This window comes from Glandiceps talaboti, chromosome 21 (assembly GCF_964340395.1).
Source record: "Glandiceps talaboti chromosome 21, keGlaTala1.1, whole genome shotgun sequence".
NCBI classification, from domain to species: Eukaryota; Metazoa; Hemichordata; class Enteropneusta; family Spengelidae; genus Glandiceps; species Glandiceps talaboti.
In genome coordinates, this window is record NC_135569.1 from 11,531,399 (window position 1) to 11,556,018 (window position 24,620).

General features: G+C 35.0%; 2 protein-coding genes across 3 annotated transcripts in view; one reads left to right on the forward strand and one right to left on the reverse strand.

Moving 5' to 3' along the window:
- Window positions 1-5: 5 nt before the first annotated feature.
- Window positions 6-14,065, forward strand: LOC144451140 (GMP synthase [glutamine-hydrolyzing]-like). 2 transcript variants are annotated; one of them, XM_078141918.1, is made up of 16 exons: window positions 6-88; window positions 1,137-1,235; window positions 1,853-1,944; window positions 2,919-3,033; window positions 3,563-3,660; window positions 3,975-4,078; window positions 4,841-5,034; window positions 5,277-5,442; window positions 6,228-6,440; window positions 7,461-7,679; window positions 8,557-8,672; window positions 9,077-9,202; window positions 10,808-10,923; window positions 11,548-11,678; window positions 12,238-12,410; window positions 12,926-14,065. In XM_078141918.1, exons 2-16 carry the CDS (start codon window positions 1,140-1,142, stop codon window positions 13,025-13,027), a joined length of 2,061 nt encoding a protein of 686 aa, XP_077998044.1. In that variant the 5' UTR covers window positions 6-88; window positions 1,137-1,139; the 3' UTR covers window positions 13,028-14,065. The 2 variants fall into 2 exon arrangements, with proteins under 2 accessions (XP_077998044.1, XP_077998045.1); XM_078141919.1 differs by lacking the exons at window positions 6-88; window positions 1,137-1,235; window positions 1,853-1,944; window positions 2,919-3,033 and adding an exon at window positions 3,045-3,096.
- A 577-nt stretch (window positions 14,066-14,642) lies between these two features.
- LOC144451156 (uncharacterized) overlaps window positions 14,643-24,620 on the reverse strand; it is a 10,198-nt gene continuing 220 nt past the window's right edge. Inside the window, exons 2-9 of the mRNA XM_078141938.1 lie at window positions 23,924-23,964; window positions 22,626-22,691; window positions 21,825-21,958; window positions 20,639-20,801; window positions 19,582-19,698; window positions 18,837-18,941; window positions 18,048-18,134; window positions 14,643-17,184 (exon numbers count right to left, since the gene is read on the reverse strand). Coding sequence (XP_077998064.1) covers window positions 17,011-17,184; window positions 18,048-18,134; window positions 18,837-18,941; window positions 19,582-19,698; window positions 20,639-20,801; window positions 21,825-21,958; window positions 22,626-22,691; window positions 23,924-23,964 — 887 coding nt within the window. The 3' untranslated portion in view covers window positions 14,643-17,010. The remainder of the gene's footprint in view (window positions 17,185-18,047; window positions 18,135-18,836; window positions 18,942-19,581; window positions 19,699-20,638; window positions 20,802-21,824; window positions 21,959-22,625; window positions 22,692-23,923; window positions 23,965-24,620) is intronic.

Consider the following 24,620-nt stretch of genomic DNA (forward strand, 5'->3'; position numbering starts at 1 on the left):
TTAGAGTTAACCACGCAGATGCACTTTCTACCGGCGTTTCCGCGGAAATTTGATCAATAGAGGTGTCGAAGACATTTGAAAGAATTTTGTAAGTTGCTATTTATTTTGTAGTTGTAGTGTATAATCTTTAGAAACATGGGTATATATTGAGTATGATTTGCGTGGACATTGCCATGTAACTTGTTTTAATTGTGAGATATTGACGAGAAATTTTGACGTGTGATCGAACCGATCGAGACAACACAGTGAAAAACACATGTTACGCTTCAAGCATTAGCGCTATAGTGGTACGTACTACGAGGTCGTTTTACGGTTAATACCACAGCTGCCATGTGACGATCGCAGATATATGTTCAAGCCGTCTTTATTAAAATCGTTCGTCGCAGAGGAATTGGAGCGAGTGCATGGATTGTGAACAGTGAAAAAATCGGTAAAGAAGGGATTTCGTAATGAGTAGTTTCATAATCGAAGCACTGATATAGAACGAAGGGACTCGGGGAGTTCAAGCTAACGAGGCCGAGGAGAAAAAAAAACTATGTTCAATATCAGAATGGAACAGAATTCACAAATGTTGAGATCATATATATAATGTAGTAGTACAGTAATTTTTGTTATAAAAGTCATCCAATTATTCTATTGAGATTTTGAGTTGTAGATAATACTTGCATGAATTATACAAACGTAGTCTATAGCCTAGAGGTTATATGTGACTACAATTTACAAATCTCAAGATCTCTCTTGACCCCGTGATCTAGTTCAATGAGATATCATGAACCAAAAGTTGTTCATGCAAACGAGTAAACCCCCTAGTGTATAAGTAGTGACCTGATATGACAAATGTACCATATTTGGACATTATGTAACTGCCCCCCCCCCCCCCTCCAGATAAAACACTAATTTATTATTGGGCATAATTTTATGATATGAATTAATTAATAAATAATACAGACGTGGTGTTACTGATGTGTGTGTGGGTGGGTGGCTTCATTTGAATGTGAAATTTCATCTAAGCACCTCATTAAGCTGGACATCAGAAGCGGTTCAAAGCTGTGGATAGTCTCTAGATGACACAAATGTGGCATGTAGGACAAAGATTTAGAGTTACTCATTACATTTCTATAATGTATTCCTACTAGAGGATGAACGGTGAAACAAAAGATGTGTCATTGGATGAACACACACCGACATCTGATGATAAAATTGCCATATTGGATGCTGGTGCTCAGTATGGAAAGGTAAGTGGTCTTCTTTAGTCTAAGTGGTCCAACGACCCAATTTTATTTTTTAATTCTCAACAAACCTGTCATTCAATCTATTAGGCCAAAGAAAAAGAAGATTGTTTCTGGTCAGGACCTTTTGTCTAAAGTGGCAATTTAAAAAAAAAATATTTTTCTATAATTCTCAACAAACCTGTAACTCAGTCTACTATTTATGGCAGTTACTGTCCTTATTTAGTACTTTAGAGTGTGTATGTGGGGCAGATTTGGTATGGTTTTAAAGTGGCCATATGGGTGAGGATTTGGTATTTATTTTGGATTTTTAATTTATAAAACAATTTTGTACATACAACAACAAACATTTTACACATTTATTAATCTTTTAAAAAAATGTATTGAGTTACAAACAAAGACTTGGCATATTTTGTTTCACATTGGTTTTTCAAGCAGGAAGCCATGATAAAATTGTTTTATATATAAATTAAAAATCCAAAATAAGTACCCAATTCTCATCCATATCGCCACTTTTATAGCAATTATGACATTTTTATATAAAGATATGGATTTTTCATACAATACACTAAAAACCTGTCATTGATCTGGCCTAATATAAATATATTTGATTTTCATATCAGGTTATAGATCGCAAGGTTAGAGAACTCTGTGTTGATTCTCAAATCTTACCATTGGACACACCAGCATTCGTCCTCAAAGAAAGAAACTTCAGGTGAGTGTTGTGTGTGTGTGTGTGTGTGTGTGTGTGTGTGTGTGTGTGTGTGTGTGTGTGTGTGTGTGTGTGTGTGTGTGTGTGTGTGTGTAAGTATAGGTGTGTGTGAGTGCATGTATACATGTGTATGTATGTGTTTGTAGATATAGTAGGAACCATATGTGTGTATGTCTGCATGTATACAGTGTGTGTGGGTGAGTAGTAGGTATTTGTGTGTGTGTGTGTGTGTGTGTGTGTGTGTCTATGTTTGTGTCTGTCTGTGTATACATGCCATGTTCTTCTCAAAAATTGAAAGGGTAGATCATTCTCCTCTATAAAGACCAAAGCAGACAAGTCTCATTAACAGTTGATTATTTGTCAAAAGGCAGTCCTTGTATTCTTAAACAGTGTTTCCCCAGATTAATTTCACACTTGCCTGACATATATCAACAGTATCTGCCTTTATAGTCACTTAAATAGAAAATGAGAAATGGAACAAAATTATAATCTTTAGCATTCAGATAGTGTTAACTTCAGATTTTTATGTTTATTTTAGTGTTAAGATATAAAAAAAATGTAAACCAGAGTTACTGTGCAAAACTACAGATTATAAAAATTGAAATTTTAGGAATATTAAAGTACAAGAAATTTGTAAAACTTGAGCATTCAGATGATCAGAATTACATTGTAAAAACTTTGTCTTTCATTTCAATAAAAAAATTGATGGTGACTGACAGAAAGTTTTATTTAACAGTTATATTTTTATTTGTTATATTTTAATCCATTCTTAAGAATTCGATATACCATTTTAAAGTTGCAGTATCATGAAATTGGCACAATCAGAGTTTACAAGGTTTTTACTCAGGTGAAAATTCTTGCATAATATCTTGATTAAGCTAGTCTGGTATAATGTGGAGGTTATTTGTGTGAACACAAAAAAGTACAAGTTGAGCAAAATGGAGTTGAAATATATGTGTCTTGTTTAACTGTTTCAGAGCTATCATCATATCAGGTGGTCCTAATAGTGTGTATGCTTCAGATGCACCTATGTATGATGCAGAGTTGTTTAACTGTGGACTTCCAGTGTTGGGAATATGTTATGGAATGCAGGTAAGTGTTACAAAGTTATTTAACTGTGGACTTCCAGTGTTGGGAATATGTTATGGAATGCAGGTAAGTGTTGCAAAGTTGTTTAACTTACTCGTTACTTTTAAAAATTAGCTACATCCCTGACAAGTCATTTGTTGTGAGATCATGCTGCACTCTCCACAAAATATTCATGTATAAATTATAGTTAGTATTCTCAGTACCTGCAATAGCATTTTACTTCATGCTAGAGGGTCAAAATAGAACAAGAAGGTTGACTTATTCTCAGTAACTGCAATAGCATTTTACTTCATGCTAGAGGGTCAAAATATAGAACAAGGTCGACTTAGTCTTCCACACACGTATAGTAATGCATGTGAAGTGAGTGGAGCAGAAGTTATGGTGTCGAACAAGAAATCAAACATTCATTATTTTTTATGGTGTGCCTCGGCAGTAATATTCTATTTCAGGTACAGAGAATTGTTTTAAACAATTTTGTTTTGCTGTTTTTAATTAACAATTATTTTTACCCATTTCCATGACAACTGAATAGATGATGAATAAAGAATTTAATGGTACTGTAGAGAAGAAAGATGTGAGAGAGGATGGACAATTCAATGTTACCATAGATACCGACTGTAAAATATTCCAGTAAGTTTAATACTTCTATTTTCTGGTCAGATTTTTATAGACAATGTCTTCCATCATTTGTAAAAAATGTTCATTATTTACCCGATGGCAATACCTTTGAAGTTCTTTTGATATGTTGTCTTTCAATAAATTCTAATATTAACAGAACTCATACAAAATGAAAATAGGTCCCAAAATATTCAGTCATTTTTTTCTTTAATCTGGATACAATTTATATTACAAAGACATTGATATTAGCATTTTGTGTGCAAGTTAATCGTTTTCATGCATTTTGACAAATATTTGGTACATAATGAAACTGATGTTTATTTCAGGGGTTTGTCAAATGAAGAATCAGTATTATTAACTCATGGAGATAGTATAGATTCCGTTGCTAATGGGTTTAAAGTCGTTGCTAAGTCAGGACATCTCGTAGCAGGTAAGTTATTAACTCATGGAGATAGTATAGATTCTGTTGCGTCTTATGTTGAGATGGAGTGTGTGTGTGTGTACAGAGGAATGAGGCAGGGATGTGAATATGTGTGTGTGTGTGTGCGTGTGCATACCAGGGAATGGGGCAGGAGTGTGAATCTGTGAGTGTACAGGGGAATGGGGCAAGGGTGTGAATCTGTGTATGTGTGTACAGGGGGATGGGCAGGGATGTGAATCTGTGTGTGTAATAATATAATAATAATGTTAGTTTTCATATAGAACTTTCCCGCTCTGTGCTCAAAGCTCTTTACAATTATTACCCCTGGCTCGGATCTACACAACAGCCCTTTACTTCCTCAACTCCCGAGGGAGTATACAATCCATTGCAGCCTTTATAAGCACATAGGATTAAAGCATTCACATTGCAACCTCTATCCTACCAGGTTCCCAAATATACAGCTGGGTTGACTGAGGCACATTTGTAGTTCAAATCTTGCCCAAGGACTTTAGCCATTCTGAAACAAATGGCAGCGACTGGGCTCGAACCTGCAACCTGCAGAGATTCAAAGTCGACCACTCTAACCATTCGTCCATCATGACTCCACATGCACAGGGGAAATGGGGCAGGGGTGTGAATCTTTGGGTATTAGTATGTGTGGGGGATGTCACATGATATGTGTGTGTGTGTGTGTGTGTGTGTGTGTGTGTGTGTGTGTACACTGTAACAAACTCACAATTAAATGTTAAGTAATGATATTATCTTTTACAGCTATTGCCAATGAAAGTAAACAACTTTATGGTGTACAGTTCCATCCTGAGGTAGATTTGACAGAGAATGGTCAAACAATGATCAAAAACTTCCTGTTTAATGTAGCTGGCTGCACTGGTACTTATACTATAGATAGCCGAGAAACTGAATGTATCAACGAAATTAGGAGAGTGGTTGGTGATCACAAAGTATTGGTAAGTGAAACTGAATTAATGAAGTAAAGAAAAGACAAGACAGATGTGCATGTCGTCTTTAGTAACTCTATAACATAGAATTTATATGTAGATTGTTTGCATTCATTATCATCTGCTACATAGAAATAGTCAGATGATGGTGGTTTGTTGTTTAGTAAGTTATGGCTTCACTGAATGTGCAGTAGCCTGACACATAAATACAGATCAGCTGATCTTTGGTTTGTTTGTTTGTTTGTTTGTAGGTATTAGTTAGTGGTGGTGTTGACTCCACTGTATGTGCTGCCCTCCTACATAAAGCCTTAGATGATGAACAGGTGATAGCAGTTCACATTGACAATGGATTTATGAGAAAAAACGAAAGTCAGAAAGTGGCAGAATCACTCAACAATTTAGGTCTAAAACTTAGAGGTAAGTTCTGATATGTTAACCCTTTCAGGACTAGAAACGTTCACGCCAAAATTTTTGAACAAAAATTCTTGTTTCTCTGTAATTTTTGGAAAAAGATCAACTTTATTTTAGATCAGAATTCAAGAAATATTACTTCCCAATGAAGTAATATTCTTAAATTTTAGAAAATGTTCTTACAATCAAGTTTCTATTTATTCCAATGTCGTCTCTAGGAATGAAAGGGTTAACAGATATATACTGTAGTGTAGAAAACGACATTTTGTTTCTTATTAGGCCTGGAAAAAGGTTTCTTTTTGGTTCCGGTTACCCGACCCCACCTAGTTTTCACTGTCAACCCTATTTTTTTTTTGCATATTCTAGAAAAATAATAAAATCACAAAAATTGTGAAGTCTTGCCAGAAATAGTGGATGCGGAAACTGACTTTAAATTAAAAAGACAATATAAAACTGTTCTTCCAATCTGTAATGGCTGTAAATCTGATGGGAAGAAACTAAATACACAGACCATATGGAAAACATAAATACCTAAACTCGAAACGCACATATAAAGAAAAAAAAATGTAATGAAATAAAATGAAAAATCAACCTTCCCACCTATTCTAAAATTGAGCGTAATGGGAACCACACAATTTTTTTTTTGTTAGGACAGTCTTGAATGCCTTGCTTACTTTGTTCTAAATGTTGTATATTTACAGTTGTGAATGCCTTGCTGACTGTTCTAAATGTTGTATATTTACAGTTGTGAATGTCTTGCTTACTTTGTTATAAATGTTGTATATTTACAGTTGTGAATGCCTCACATACATTTTATAATGCCACCACAAGGATAACAACTGATACGAGTGATCCATCGGCACGGAAACGAGTAACCAAGACACTGAATGCCACAGCCCACCCAGAAGAAAAGAGAAAGATTATTGGTGATACATTTATGAAAATAGCTGATGAAGTATGTGCTGATATAAATCTTAACCCAAAAGAAGTTATACTAGCACAAGGTAAATGTAATATATTTATTATTTTTCAATATCATAACTAGGCAAATCCCATAAGCTCGCGTAGGGTAGATTCATTTGTGACCGGCTGCTTCATGATGATATTGTAGAAAGCACCCTCAACATGAAGAATGCGTGGAGTTTATAGAATGCACATGTGTAGTCATTGTGTTTTGCGGCTACTGCAGGAGGTATTACTAGCCAAGAGCCCAGGCGTGGTAGGGAATTTTGCTCTTGCTTTCCCCTACCTAATGGTCGAGATTTGTGTAATTCATGTCAATTCCAAGGGTGCACACTCAAAGGTACACTAAAAGTTCAATCCCATACATGATCAAATTATGGAATTAGAATCAGAGCAAAGTATACATTGATTTTAATTGCTTTTAAATTTACCACTAAGTCCTTTTGTAAAGTATTTTAAACTGTCTTGTGTGTTACACTAGTCATTTTATACTACACTTTTTGATGTCACCAATTGTAAGTTTTATTAATATGTATCAATTCTCTATTGCCCATTTTGAAATGATCTGCAATTGTAATAATGTAATATTTTCACTATGTACAATATGAATAAACCATAAATAATAATAATACCATGCCTGGCATTTCGCTAATAGCCAATTACTGAATGCTGTATCGGCTGGAAATCAGCCACAAATTCACTGTGGCACCCATTCTCCTCTCCTCGATACACTGAAACCTGTTCTGGTGAAAGTGTCCTCTGTCTTGTCTTTAAAGTGTACATGCAAAACATGATACTTTTTTTTTTGCGTTATTTGTTTATTTTGCCATAAAAATCAAGGAAATTGGCGTGGTAATAAAATATAATTCTGTCAGGAGAAATTTTTTGCGAAAAATAAGCCACTGTAGGCACAGCTACAGAGCACTTCAGATAAGTAATTCTCAATTTGCATATGAATAGGACAGATTTTTAACAGTCGTGACATCCTTCCGGGAATACAATCGGCTTCTTCTCCATCTTGTCATTAATGTAATTCATTGTATTTCCTTTCCTCAATCTAGGTACACTGCGACCTGACCTTATTGAAAGTGCCTCCCACCTTGCCAGTGGTAAAGCTGATGCTATCAAGACCCACCACAACGATACAGAGCTTGTACGACAATTACGACAAGATGGAAGAGTTGTAGAACCACTTAAAGACTTCCATAAAGATGAAGTTAGAGCTCTTGGGAAAGATTTAGGTTTACCTGTAGATATCGTCCAAAGACATCCATTCCCAGGTAGTTATTACAATAGTATCATTTGATAACATTATCACTGAAGTGAAGTAAGAATTCACACGTAAAACAAGGGTTGAAGTTTTGTGGGTTTTTTTGTAAATTCTTTTTGTAATTTTTTTTTGAGCTGGGAATTGCTCCGAGCAACTTATACCTACAAACAAACAAAAGGGTTGAAGTTTACAAATTTATGTGATCAGAATGTATTTGTAAAACTAATGGATTACCAAAGTTGATGTGAATTGAAAGATAAACAGCACACACCACAAAACTCTCCTAGTCACCATTGCAGTAGTTATCATCAGAGTTTACATAACATTTTCCCATCATCATCATGGTGGGGTAATTACAAATTCAAAATCCTCATTCGATGGATTCCAGGCTAATATTACCATCATACATGAGAAACTTCAGAAAGGTGCCATTTTATAAACCACAGATAATTCTGTCTTTTATATCAAGATGAAAAGAAGTAAAAGTTGAATTTGTATTCTTTTGTAAGATTAAATTGGTTTGAGATTATATCTCAGGTTTATGGGGATCAAGTTTTAAAAGTATTATGTGCCTAGAAATGTTGCCCTTGATGCAGTATAATCCCTGCATCTTTGTTTGATTAACAGAGCCCTGATATTGGGATCCCTCCAAATTCCCTGATTTCAGTAGGCCAAACTTCATGTTTTCAGATCTTTAAAAGTGAGTAAAGATTGCTACTGAGGGCACTGTGCCCAGACAGCGGTACTCATCACCTTTCAGCTTTATTGGGCAATCCCTAAAGCACAGAGGTCTTAGTACAAGATTTGATGTGGGTCAGATCTTGTAAATTGTCTCTCTACAGACTCGTATTTCTCTTGTTGATGCAACTACTTTGCTTTGTTTGCAGGGCCAGGTCTTGCAATACGTGTTATATGTGCTGATGAAGCATACATTTGTAAAGACTTTGCTGAGACTAGTGTTCTCTTAAAGTTACTGGTAGATTATGCAAATGCTGTTAATAAGGTTAGTCGAATTCAAATACTTCGTGTAAATGGTTTGAATTTTGAACTCGTTTGGTTTTTGCATGTAAAGCAGACATTTTTAAAAAGACGTTGTGGGTATAAATAATAAGTGGTTTATTTACCCAAATGTATAAATGATTACAACATAATGGTAACAAAACAAAACAAATTAAACAAACAAAAAATAGAGAGAGAAGGGTAAATGGGAAGTCAAGTTAGTAAAGATTGAAACAGAGGAAATGAAGATGATCAAATGAATTCAAAACATGCGCAGGTAAATCCAAACTGATTGATTCAAGTAATGACTATTGATTATTTAGTGGATTAACTCTATTTGCCATGTGAAAAAATACCCCATTATCTGGTCCAAATTTGTGTTTTGATTGTTTGTTTGTGTGTTTACAGCCTCATGCATTGCTAGGTAAACTGGAAAGAAGTACAACTCCTGAAGAAAGACAACTCTTGAAAGATATGAGTACCAGTGATGAACTATCAGCTACATTACTGCCTATCAAAACAGTCGGAGTACAGGTATTTACTATGCTAGATATCAATGAACAGCATCACCTATATTATAAGCAGCTATCATTTCTGTTTATTAACATGCTCTGTGATACACTGTAATTACACTGTAACCAATATTGTGATACACTGCAATTACACTGTAACCAATATTGTGATACATTGCAATTACACTGTAACCAATATTGTAGTACATTGTAATTACACTGTAACCAATATTGTAGTACATTGTAATTACACTAACCAATATTGTGATACATTGTAATTACACTGTAACCAATATTATGATACACTGTAATTACACTGTAACCAATATTGTAGTACATTGTAATTACACTGTAACCAATATTGTGATACACTGTAATTACACTGTAACCAATATTGTGATACACTGTAATTACACTGTAACCAATATTGTGATACATTGTAATTACACGGTAACCAATATTGTGATACACTGTAATTACACTGTAACCAATATTGTGATACACTGTAATTACACTGTAACCAATATTGTGATACATTGTAATTACACGGTAACCAATATTGTGATACACTGTAATTACACTGTAACAATATTGTAGTACATCGTAATTACACTAACCAGTATTGTGATACATTGTAATTACACTGTAACCAATATTGTGATACATTGTAATTACACTGTAACCAATATTGTGATGCACTTTAATTACACTGTAACCAATATTGTAGTACATTGTAATTACACTAACCAATATTGTGATACATCGTAATTACACTGTAACCAATATTATGATACACTTTAATTACATTGTTACCAATATTATGATACACTGTAATTACACTGTAACCAATATTGTAGTACATTGTAATTACACTAACCAATATTGTGATACATTGTAATTACACTGTAGCCAATATTGTAGTACATTGTAATTACACTAACCAATATTGTGATACATTGTAATTACACTAACCAATATTGTGATATACTTTAATTACACTAGCCAATATTGTAGTACATTGTAATTACACTAACCAATATTGGGATACATAGTAATTACACTGTAACCAATATTTTGATAACCTGTAATTATACTGTAACCAATATTGTAGTACATCGTAATTACACTAACCAATATTGTAGTACATTGTAATTACACTGTAACCAATATTGTGATACACTGTAATTATACTGTAACCAATATTGTGATGCACTGTAATTACACTGTAACCAATGTTGTGATACATTGTAATTACACAGTAACCAATATTGTGATACACTGTAATTACACTGTAACCAATATTGTGATACACTGTAATTACACTGTAACCAATATTGTGATACATTGTAATTACACTGTAACCAATATTGTGATACACTGTAATTATACTGTAACCAATATTGTGATACACTGTAATTACACTGTAACCAATGTTGTGATACATTGTAATTACAATGTAACAAATGTGATACATTGTATTACACTGCAACCAATATTGTGATACACTGTAATTACACTAACCATAATGTGATACATTGTAATTACACTGTAACCAATATTGTGATACATTGTAATTACACTGTAATCATGAAATAGTTTCACATTTACACTGGTATTTACTTTTCAGGGAGATAGTAGAACATACAGCTATGTTGCAGGGTTATCAAGTGATAAACCACCAAACTGGGAGAATTTGATGAAGTTATCAAAAATTATACCAAGACTGTGTCATAATGTCAACAGGTTAGTATTAAGAAATAGTCTTCTGTACTTCCTTTTTGAAAAAGAATTAAGAAATTGAACTTTATGCCTACCCTAATTCTGTAGGATAGTACCCAATTGTTAAAAAACCAAAAAAGTATGCGCTTTGCTCAAAATATTATCCATTATTGGTAAGTCCAAAGTACAGTAGATTTCAATTCAATGATTTTATTTATCCCAAATCTGCTACTTTGCTTAAAATATATACTCTAAGTAACATCAAGGTACATCTATGTCATCACAACGTGTGTCTACATCACCGATTCTGCTGTGTTCAAAATATGAGTCAAAAAGTTCAAAATAGCCATTACTTTCCCCAATTTTTCTTTGATGTTTGTTACTGGCACTGGTATAATTATGTTATTCTCCAATATTTTTCTTCATTTAGCCAGAAAATACTTGTGACCTAAGGGTTGTCACTACGAGTCGCTAGACAAAGACCCCTTAGGTCACTCGTATTTTCCTTGGCTGAGTGAAGAAAAATATTGGGAATAACATCAAATTAACCTAGCCCAGAGGAGTAGACTCAGCCAGTGTAATACCATTGATTTTTACCGACAAAATGAAGCTAACATCAGCTGCTTTCCTTTTGGTTTTATGTTTCAGAATTGCCTATATATTTGGTGGTGCCGTTAAAGACAATATTAATGATGTCACTACAACTTTTCTAACATCAGGAGTTCTGAGTACATTAAGACAAGTAGATTATTTAGCACATAAGGTACTAGCACAAAGTGGTAAGTCTGCAGAAACATGATAATGTTCACATTATGAACAAAAATATAAATCCATCACAGAAACTGCTTCTCTTTTTGCACCTCTCTCTCTCTCTCTCTCTCTCTCTCTCTCTCTCTCTCTCTCTCTCTCTCTCTCTCTCTCTCTCTCTCTCTCTCTCTCTCTCTCTCTCTCTCTCTCTCTCTCTCTCTCTCTCTCTCTCTCTCTCTCTCTTTCTCTCTTTCTCTCTCTCTCTCTTTCTCTCTCTCTCTCTCTCTTTCTCTCTCTCTCTTTCTCTCTCTCTTTCTCTCACTCTCTCTCTCTTCTCTCTCTCTCTCACTCTCCCTCTCTCTCTCTCTCTCTCTCTCTCTCTCTCTCTCTCTCTCTCTCTCTCTCTCCCTCCCTCCCTCCCACACACACACACACACTCTCTCTCTCTCTCTCTCTCTCTCTCTCTCTCTCTCTCTCTCTCTCTCTCTCTCTCTCAGAACACTGAATATATTTTTAAGTTAACAAACTACGATCAAATATTAATTTTGTAAAAAATATGAATAGTGATATTTATGAATATCTTTTTTGTAGGTTACAATAGAAAGATAAGTCAGATGCCAATAGTGTTGATACCCATACATTTTGGACGGGATCCATCACAACGCCACCCATCTTGCCAGAGATCTGTAGTTATTAGAACTTTTATCACGGCTGATTTCATGACAGGGATTCCAGCAACACCAGGAAAACAGTTGCCTGAGGAGGTCAGTTCATTGTTTTTCTAGTCAATTGTTCTTGTAACTTTAAAACAGTTACTTTCACTTAACTCGTCTCTCCAACTTTGAGCAAGAAATATCTGGCAAGCTTTGTAAACCTTTGTTTAAGTATTTTCAACAAAGAGGTTACTGAGTACTTTTCCCTCTATGTGGCGAACTGATTCATGTTGAATGAAACGTCATCATTGCAGTAACTTACAGTACATGTACTTTGCTGCATAAGACATGTCATGGAATGGAAGTACATTCGTTCAAAAATCTACTGTGTTGGAACAGAATGCCAAAGTAAAATGATTCAAATTTATTGCCGTTTTCTCGTGGGGACTAACACCAGTTTCAAATCAGATAAATTTGTTTAAATCAATTAAAGTTAAGGTAGGGCTTATACTAAAGATGGTTATTGATTTTATGGCAATTTTAATAAATTAATTTTGGACACATTTAAAGTAAAATGTAACTAATCAAAAGAAAGTTGTAACAATATTTTGTTTCTTTCTTCATAGGTTGTCAATGAGATGGTTGCTGAGATAAAGACAGTGCCAGGAATATCACGTGTACTCTTTGACCTGACTGCAAAACCACCAGGAACAACGGAATGGGAATAAATTCAATCCCAAGAATTTCCTTATCTGTTTGACCAGGAACAACTGAAGGGGAATAAATCCAGTACTATGAATTTCCCTTTTGTGTCTAAATGGACATTGAAATCTTTAGGAACGTGAATAAACCCTTGAGTAGAAATGGAAACGATTATTGGCACTCATCCAAATTATACTGGCACAGAGCCAAACAATTATGGCATCATGCCAAATAATGTAGCCTTTCCCAAAAGAAACATTCTGCTCTTCCTTTCATTTACAAATTCATGCCTTCGAATTCCACAAAAGCTTACATTATTATTGTTACATAATGAAAGATGATATGCCATGTACTTTATTTTACAATAAATTGGTGAAAGTGATCAAGAGAAATTAGATATTATTTGAACAGTTACAAATTTGAATTTCATAGCAGTCCAACTTGAATAAGGTATTCCCCGATGTGCTTTATATGGGAAGTTTACAGTGTAACTGAAACTCGGAAACACATAAATGATGTTTTGAAACAAAGTGAGATATTGTTTATGTTTGTGTGTCACATGGCTTTCTTCAAAAGAGAAGTTGATGTCATGTTTTTTTTGGCAGAGGACATTCAGTGAACACTTGTCTTGGTGCTTCATTTGCATATATGGTGCTTCATTTGCATATCAGTTCTTTTGTTCCAGTTTTGGCTTTTTTGACCTTCATTAGCATATCGGTGTATAGTTATAAAGATATATTTTTCCTTTGTTTTGTTTTTTTGACGTCACCCTTTAAGATATCATAGATTGTTTTTCACTTGAAAACCAGGATCGGTTTCTGAAAGAATACCTCTGCCAGCATTCTGAACATGAATACCCCAGTGTACTAAATGACACATATTAATGTCTTTTTTCATCAGAAATGTTTTCCAACATGAATGTCAACGTCCATAACGATGACCCGTACAGTTTTTATGGCTGTACAATACCTCACTAACTTATCACTGCGAAAAACAATGGACAGAAACTAACCTTTTAAGATATTTCCATGTGTGACTTATTTCAGTATTTAATAAAGTTTTTATTGGTCTACCATTAAGGACTTGTTTTGATTTACATTTCACAGATGCTGCCACATTTAATAGGGAAAAGTATTAGTGGTGTGACGGATGGGGATGTGTGTGTGTATGGGAGGGGATTTGTACTCTGTGTGTGGGAGGGGGATTGTACTCTGTGTGTGGGAGGGGGATTTGTACTCTGTATGGGAGGGGGATTTGTACTCTGTCGCATGGGGCTGACATTTATTGGATTTATTGGATGCACACTTCATGACTTCATCTCAAGGTAATAAACACTCATGATATTCAATGTTCATCTAATACATATGTATATCTGCTAAGTCCCATGATGCAATGGTGGACCAGTGTAAAAACAATAGAGGTAAAATAGAGTTTCAATTTGGTATTTCTTGGCAATTACACAACATTTATGTGATGTGAGATTATGAACCGACTCTCCAGAACCCCAAATTTATGAATATACATCTATATTTTAGCATGATGTTTTATACGTTATCAAACAAAGGGCTGCAGAGATGAATAACAAAGTACACATATCAAAGTACACATACACGTTATGAACTACAAAATATTTATTGAGCAAATCTGAATGTACAAATTGATTGAAAAATTGAATACTCCCATGGAGTGGTAAGGTTATAGTTGGTGATATTCAGATAAGTTCTATTTTACTTATTACAGTAATAGTAAGGAAGCACCATCCATGAATGATGTATCTACTGGGGTACTGCCTATCTGAAGTTACTTTTACAGAAATAGTAAGGAAGTACCACTCATGAATGATGTATCTACTGGGATACTGCCTATCTGAAGTTACTTTTACAGAAATAGTAAGGAAGTACCACTCATGAATGATGTATCTACTGGGATACTGCCTATCTGAAGTTACTTTTACAGTAATAGTAAGGAAGTACCACTCATGAATGATGCATCTACTGGGGTACTGCCTATCTGAGGTGATACATCCGGTACTAATATTTTCTATTTACACATTACAATTTGTATTCAGTATAGCAACAGATAAATTACAGAAAATGTACACAAAATGTTATCAAAAGTAATATTTCCATGTCTTTCACAAGTGAGGATGACACATAAAAGAGATATCAACATTGTAGTGGTCAGTACAATATTGACAGATCTTATCAGAGTCTAAATAACAACATATAACATAGACTGAGACATATTGTGTCACTCCACCCTCATCGGCCTCCTCTCTCCCAACTGATGATTGAGGGCATACTTTACAGACTACATATCACAATAGTGACTATACTACATTGTCGGGGGTGTGTCTGCCGTTGTAACTTAAGATGTACAATACTCTTGGTGCAAACAGATGTTAGATTTACAATACCCATGGCAATGCTGTACTTACAACTAAAACATGCTGTACAATACTCGGGGTGCAAACAGATGTTAGATTTACAATACCCAATGGCAATGCGGTATTTACCAAATGTGGTGTACAATAATCGGGTGCAAACAGATGTTAGATTTACAATACCCATGGCATTGCTGTCATGACAACTAAAACATGGTATCTCTATTGAACTAGCTATGTATAATAGTATGTGACAGTGATATGTTGACTAAAATTCTTCTGTTATTTGTAATTTGTTAATGTTTCTTCGCAAAGTTGAAAAATATCAAAACATCGTTACTGATACTAAGCCATACAGCCATAGCCATATTCATATTACATATCTAAAACTCTATCATCATAAACAATCCAGGTTTTCATTAGTTTATTATGCAATAACAATTATTGCACTATCCTAATGTAGAATTGAACTATCAAAGCTACATGTAGAATTGAAAACATTTATAAAAGTGTAAAACCACCTATAGTGTATGGCTTATCTGTATATGCAGGTGTACATAACGATTTGTACTTTAGGCCGAACGGAAAAAATTGAGTGGTTCCGATTATGCTCAATTTTAGAATAGGTGTGGTAGGTTGATTTTTATTTTTCATATGTGAATGTCTAGTTCAGGTAGTTATGTATTCGCTGATGTGTCATTGCAAAGCTCTGTGTTATCGCGAAGCCCCAAGCTTTGCAATAATACGTCAACGAATGTATGGTTAGCCCTATGTGATCGATGAGGGTGCACAGTACAAGGATATTCAAGTACAATTAATGCAGTAGATATCGGTAAATACAAAACAACCCTTATAGCGATGCAAAGCTCTGAGGACTGTTAGAGTGTCTAACTATACCTATGCTACTATCTTCATCTAACAGAAGACCCCATATACCTAAATATTTCAGTTACAGTAAAACATTTCAAACTAAAGCGGCACAGACAGTGTGTGTAGCATTCCAGTTACTTGGATAAAGCCTTAAAGCATTATTGGAAACAAACAGATGTAGTCAGAAAAATTTGAATTACATGTAAATGTTTTTTTCCATCTTAAGTGTCTAAGCCAGAGCAAAGAGCTGAAATCTAAAAAAACAAGCACAAAGCAAATGAGATAACAACTCTAGAACCTAGGCTCTGCAGGGGCTTGTAGTTGATTTGGGCTACAATGTATTATAGCCAATAGGGAACTTGTAATCCAGACTGAGCATGCTCAGTCGCAAAGGACTATGGGATAATCTGAGGTTATTGTATTACCTAATCTGGGGCTACCGATGAAATAAACCTCCCACAATGGTCAGGGTGACTATGAATTGATCATTTGTGGTTACGAACAATATAACAATATTGTTCATAATACTAATTGATTAACATTTATTATCACATTTCTCATGATGCAACATTCAACATGGCGGGTTTGCAAGTTCCCTATTTCCTGTTTGTAGTCCAGCTGGAATGGCCTATTCTAGGGTGTAAATTGGGTAATAGTCCATGTTAACTACAAGCTGAGAGGCTAGGCTAACAACTGTGTGTTGTAAAAGATATGTAGCATACAAATATATTCCATGCGAGTTTGATAACTCTGTAACTAGCCAACTAATGTTGCATCAATTTGTTGTATCCATGGCAACGCTAGTTTGATCTTCCTCCTGTATGCTGGATCTTTGTGTATGGGATTCCTCTCCAGATACACTGTCTCTAGTTTCTTGGCATTCTGTAACTGATCTATGTCGGCCCAATTCTCTATTTTGTTGTCATTGAACTGTAAACATAAACAAACAACATGTTAGTACAGTCTGGTCTATGTCGGCCCAATTCTCTATTTTGTTGTCATTCAACTGTAAACATAAACAAACAACATGTTAGTACAGTCTGGTCTATGTCTGCCCAATTCTCTATTTTGTTGTCATTGAACTGTAAACATAAACAAACAACGTGTTAGTACAGTCTGGTCTATGTCTGCCCAATTAAAGAAAAATATTGGGGAATAAAATCTAATTACTACCAGCCATAGATCAATATCACAATTGCTAACCAAACATTGCAATTTCCATAGTTTGCACATTGTCAATTAGGTGGTAATATACAATACAAGGTTTCTTCTGTTTGTTATGATGTGTTGGAGGTGACCGGTCCTGAATATCTTTCTCATCTTCTTCACCTTTATCCTCCCCATAGTCTCATAGACAACTCAGGTCTTCTTCTGACACCCGCATCCTAAATACACCATTTGTCACTAAGAAGCTCGGCGAGCGTTCCTTTTCTTACACTGCTCCTTCAATTTGGAAGTCTTCCCCACTATCTTCATCACTCTCACTCTAAGTCTTCCTTCCACTCTGCCCATAAAACTTACCTATTTCAATCTTAACTCTCACTCACTTACACACTTCTCTCTACATCCTTCCATGTTTTCACATTGTTTCTCTGTATCCTCTCATTCTGTTAGTAGTTCTGTGTCTGTGTCACAAGCTCTTCGGAGAACAGGCGCATTATAAATTCCCTTGAATACTATTTTTATTCTTATTATTCAAAGAAGCAATGAGTTTGCAATACATTTAAAGGTTTATATGTATTTAAATCCAATTAACTGTTTATAAATCTATCACACAATTCTACTGAACTTACCCAGAATTCCTCTAAATTGACTAAATGGGTGATATTTTCAATCTTCTTAATCCGATTTGCAGCAAGATCCAGTGTCTGTAGTGCAACCTATATAGATGAAAAGAAGGTAACATGGTCAACATTGCATTAAGTGTAAGGAAGTCTACACTGCATGTAAATGAGCAAATTACAAAAGCCGACATTAGACCGTGGACGAATGGAGCCTGTTACGAATAGGGAAAGTAATCAACTGAATTGGATTGAAAACACTTGGCACACCATGTTGGAAGTACAGAGACTTGTATTATATTCCATCATTTGATAACAACAGTTTTATGACCTCTTTACACAATAGTTTACGTTAACAAATTTCCAGTTCCCCTGGCATTTCAGTACACATAAAGAGGCCATAAAACTCTATCAAATCATGGTGTGTAATACAAGTTTCTGCTGTTCCAACATCCTGAGCCAAGTGTTATTAATCCAATTCATTTGTTTACTTTCCCTGTTTGTAACAGGTTCCTTTTGTCCATGGTCTGATGTCAGCAGTTGTAATGGGTTAAATAAAAAGTTGTACAGGCCAAGAAATATTCAAATTAGAGTGAGATTATATGTGATCAAAGTCTGCTGTCAAATCACAACACCTATTCTAAGAGATGATTGGCAAGTTATTGAGAAGTGTCACTACTTAGTTGCCCTTCTTGCAATCTCTGTAACACTGGGCACTTCAAAAAGTGGCAGCCAAAGTGACAAATTAGCCGGAAGTACAAGTTAGCGAGACATGGCTTTTGGAGGGTCCACTGTACTTACATTTTTGTCAAGGTTTTCTATGGTTTCAATACCATTGTCACTGATATAAAGATGCTCCAGACTCTCCAATCCATCCAAACCTTCTAGCTTTATTATACGATTACTCTAAAAAAAAATAGCAAATATTAACATTATAGCATTTTCTAAAACGAATAGATTGATAGAAACATTTAAATCACTGTTTTATTGACAGACCAGGTGAACCTTATCAACAACAAGAATAAACGTTTGCAATAAATCAATCTCTATTACTGTACGACTTCCAAGCTGTATGATTCAGAAAATGGGTGTGATGTGTTACTTTTCAAAAATATGAAGAATAGGACAGCCATACTTAATTCTATATTTCACATTGCCAAATCAAACCCATATTTCTTTTATCTGGCAAAATTACATAAAAAAATTTTGCCTTCTATGACAGGATTAGAAAAAAATCACAACATCATTGACCCCACAAGCACATATCTGAGCCAAAACTATCATTCTTGCTGAAATTTGGGAACTTTGATAAAACAGATGGTTCAAAATTTCCTTCTGTCTTTAATTGTCATTTCTAAGTCATTCAGAATGTTAAAGTATGATTATGAACTGAAAATCATATACACAAACAATTACTTAAAAAAAAAAAAATTTAACCGACTGATCAACCCATATTTTTTAAAGCGTTATGATGAGAAACATAGAATTAAGTATGGATGGCCATGACAAGTTGGATTATTTTACTGCATCATCTGTACAAACTTACCTGTATACTTAGCACCTTTAATTTCTTCAGATTTTCTAGATTTTCTAGTTTAGTAATTTTGTTACGTCCTATGTACAAACTCTCCAGGTTAACAAGGTTGTCCAGGTTTTCTATTTTCTGTATAAAGAGACACAATGAAAACGGTTAAAATCAACAGTCACTAACATTGCCAAAATCATGGAATAACAATTCTTTAATTTCATGATTTTGATTTTAAATGATGCCATGACTTCAATGTTACTTACGAAATCCTTCCAATTACAACACCACTACCAGCTAGACACAAAACTGGGTCTCAGGTGACCAGTTCATATAATTATTGCTATCTACATAGCTGTTGCTCTGACCCCCACCCCAACCCCAAACTGCAGGGGCTGGTTAGATTTCCAGTTTCTGTTCGTCACTGTTTTGATATACTGTATGATCTTGATAAGTTCTTTCAGTCCATTGTAAACAGTGTTGATCTTTACAAGGAAACTTTTATTTTCAATAGCTTGTGGATAACAGGGGTAACACAAAAACACAATGTCTAACAGTAACACTCTGAAATGGGTTTACTTAATAATTTATGCATAATAAATATTTATTGATATGACATTTTTTTCACACCTGGGTCATGTATTATAGGATCAAGCATTGTTAAGTTGACCAGGTGGTCAATATTTTACACCTGGTGTACTTACTCTGAGTTGATTGGATCCTAGTTCAAGCATTGTTAAGTTGACCAGGTGGTCAATATTTTACACCTGGTGTGCTTACTCTGAGTTGATTGGATCCTAGTTCAAGCACTGTTCAGTTGACCAGGTGATCAATATTTTACACCTGGTGTACTTACCCTGAGTTGATTGGATCCTAATTCAAGCATTGTTAAGTTGACCAGATGGCCAATATCTTACACTTGGTGTACTTACCCAGAGTTGATTGGATCCTAGTTCAAGCATTTTAAGTTAACCAGGTGGTCAATATTTTACACCTGGTGTACTTACCCTGAGTTGATTGGATCCTAGTTCAAGCATTGTTAAGTTGACCAGGTGGTCAATACACCTGGTGTACTTACCCTGAGTTGATTGGATCCTAATTCAAGCATTGTTAAGTTGACCAAGTGGCTAATATTTTCAATCTTCTTGATTCTATTCTGTATGAGAAATAACTTTGTCACATTGGTCAATGTGTCCAAATTCTCCATCACCTTGATATGATTAAATGACAAGTCTAGCTGTCTGTAGAATAGAAAGGAAACACAAATAAATTATGTTATCATTTAGCCAGCAGACATGTAAGTGTATCACTGGCATTGTAACACTTAAACAAAGACTGACAGCTGCATGGTCCAAAGTACTTTCACTGCTGACTAAATAGCCTCATCTACACAGCACTAAAAATTATACCTGAGGCAGGTCTAAGGATAGTTTGAAGCCTGTGTAGACGTAAACGTGTCCCGAACCTGTCCTGAAACCATCCTGACTTAGGACACCTTTGAGAGGTTTCCTAAAACCCTCCTGACTTTGTCCTATGTACTGTCAGGATGGAATCAGGAGGGAACGCGCGACATCTACACCGTAACCTTCCTGTGTGTAGACACAAACCAATCCTACCTCAGGTAGGATGACCTATGTGTAGACAGGGCTAATGACTGATAAAACATACAGGAGAATGGTTTTGTACCTTGTACCTGGATTTTGACATTTCTATTTTATTTTGATGATGTGGAATAACTAGAGAGAAGATCTCACCCTGCTACAATTAGCCATCTTATTTTTTAAAGTGGTATGAACAAGTATTACATAATACTTAAAATGAAATTCGATCCAATATGAAAATGTATGAAATTAATATGAATTATAGCACATTTTCATATAGTCTTCAGTGATTGGCTTAGATCGTATCATGTGGTATGGACTACTGACCCATACTGACCTCAATTTGCATAAAGGGACACAAGTTGCATTCTATTTTCCCTAGGGCAATAGTCATGTAGCATGGAAAACTTATCAGGATTTTCTTTGACTATAGAAAGAATATTTGCTTGTAAATTGATGTGTTATAAAAATCTTATTGCATGGCCTTATTTGGGTGCTCGTAGACGGCATATTACTCCTTGTGCTGTTACATAACAACAATTTCCCTCAGCTTTCAGCCCAAGGAAATAGTTGCTACATAACAGCCGTTGTGGTAATAGATGTCTACTAGTGCCCTCACAGTCAGGCTATAAGTGTAAATGAAATCCAGCAGTATATACTTACTCTAAGTTGACCAGTGCATCTACGTTTTCAATCTTTGTTATCTGGTTGTCATAGAGATCTAATTCATGCAGTGTGTCTTTGATAGAGTCAAGATTCTCAATCTTTGTGATTAAGTTTTGACGAAAACAGAGATACTGAAATCAAATGAAAAATATTGTTATCATTACAACAGTGGTTATCTTGGCCTAAGACCATACTCCATTTTAAAGGTCAAGTTCTGATAAGAATTGAAACAAAGTTGAGAAAAAAAATGTCTGACAGACCTTTACATGTTTTTTTTTTCATTTCCATGAAAAAGAGTAAATGTTCCATTTCATTACACAATATTTTGAGACTCAACATATCAATAAAGAAATACCAGGTATTCTGAATATACTGACTTGTAATAACAGTATTGTTATCTCCATTTATACTTCCATGGCATCAGTGTGCCCTCTAAAGATAGCAAAATTTTGTTGTTGTGAGTCAAAATGAGAAAAACTGGCTTGTGAATCACCACATAGTAAGACTAAGAGATAGGGGAACACCAAATTTTGGTGCGCCACTAGAAATTGTGTGTGTCAGTGGTGCATCAAACTGGTTTAGAGGGCACACTACATAGCATAAATAATAACATAAATGCACTGTTGCTTATACTTTGAATACCTCTTTTTTTTTCTGTTCCAATGTGTACAACTTGGCTTACATGTAGAATAGCATGATGCATTTGCACGTTGGAACTTATCATCAGTGAATAGTGCATAATTCTAGACAAGGTGAATTGTGAATTCAAAAGTCAAAATTTAATTTTTAAGGCCTCACCTCAACTTTCTTGAGTACTTCAAGGTGTTCAATCTTACCAATCCGAAGATGATTCAAATCAACATCCTGTAAGAAAAGACAGTAGATGAAGGCTTACTTTAAAACAAAAATGTAACAAGCCTTCAGTCGAAGACATAGGCCCCAACTTTTTGTGCACGATGATTAGAATTTTGACAATTTTAACAGAAATGCTTTGTTAGATTTCCCAGGAATACAAATGTTTGTAGTGTCAGGTTTTCAGTATAATTAGCAAATAATTTTTGACTGTGTTAAGTGTACAGCTAGATTCCAAACCCTTTCTCTCTCTTCACCTTGAAAATATTTGTCAAGGTCAAAGGTCATGGTCTCATTAGAAAGTTCATCATTGACAAGGTAAGGGTAGGCACTTGAATGGTGTCCATAGGTATCAAACGTTTGGAGATAACTGGCAAAATGTGATTTTTATCACAAATATGGCTGCCATTGTGGTTTACAGGTCAAAGTCATGAAATTAAGTAACTTGTATATGCCTCACATGGTCAAACGAAGGTCATGATTAAAGATATTATCACATGAAATGTTTGATTCGAAAAGCTATGAAGAAAATCCAAATTGGCTATTTCACCTTGAAGAAGAATTTCAAGGTCAAAAGTCAAGGTCTTAAAAGAAAGCTTATATTTGATAATATGGGTGTAAGCACTGAATTGAGTCACTACGTATTATACCTACATCATAGTTATGATTTCAATATTGTGTTATTCAACAACAAATTTGACCATCATTCGGCCATATTTGATTTAGTCACAAAACAGAGTGATGTGCATATGTCTCACATACCATGTAACCTTTATGCCAGGTCTGGTTGAAATTGTTTGGTGCATGCCAGAGATAAGAGGGTAAACACACAATTAACAAATATGGCCGCCATTTGGCTATATTTGATTTGATCACAAAGCAAAGTGACGCGCATATGTCTCATATGGCATCTTACCTAACTGTGCAAGGTTTGGTTGAAATCGGTTGGTGCATGCCAGAGATATGAGGGTGAATGCATGCACACACACACGCATGCATAGATGGACGGAAGAATGAAACCCAACATGGGGGCTACGGTGCCCACTGTGGGCTAAAAAGTCTACATATCACAACCCTCGTATTCTGAACACCTTCCTATTCTGAACATCTCTCTAATGTGAACAGTTTCTATCAGGACATCTCCCATGGGTGAACAATATGAACAGGTATGTTGACATTTGATTAAACTTTTGGTACAATTAAATTGAAGTTGACACAATTTTAAGTTTAGTTAATATTCTTACCACAGCTTCTGGATCAAGTTTAACTACATCCAATTCTTTTCCTACAGAAAATAAAATATCCAAAAATTTATGATTACAATGAGGAAGGGTTGTGATTTGCAAAAAAAATAATGTCACAAAACCTAGGTTTGCATGCTAAGGTGTAATAATGGAATAATGTAAATGTTGTTATTGTGAAAAATAAACAAAAACTATGTTGTGAAAATAAATATCCATGAAAAAGTAATTTTTTATGGAAATTTATTTTCACTACATGTGGTCCATTGTCCTTTATCAAATCATAACTGCCATTAATTGCTCCAAAATGATGCCTCCTAAGTAAAATGTCTTTTAAAAAACTGTGGTCTAAAATGGTGTAATGATTTTGGTCAAAATGGGTCTAAAATGGGGCCTGGGGTTTCCAGCACTGGCCACACACCCCTACCAGAGCCGGCCACTGGTACCCCTCCCCCCCCCCCCCGGTCCATCGTTATGTTATTGTCACACTCCAGTTTATAACTTTTACTTAAATAATAATGAATAAGCAGTTTTAAAGTATACTTTCTTGCAAATCAATAACTCTGTAAAACACCGTAGTCATTAGTTCGGAGGCTTGTTCAATATACGTAATGGTGATTCAAACATATGTTACGCCTTTACCCGAAGTTTACTCAAGTTGGCCTTTCCTATGTCATATTTGTTTGGATACCTGTGCCTT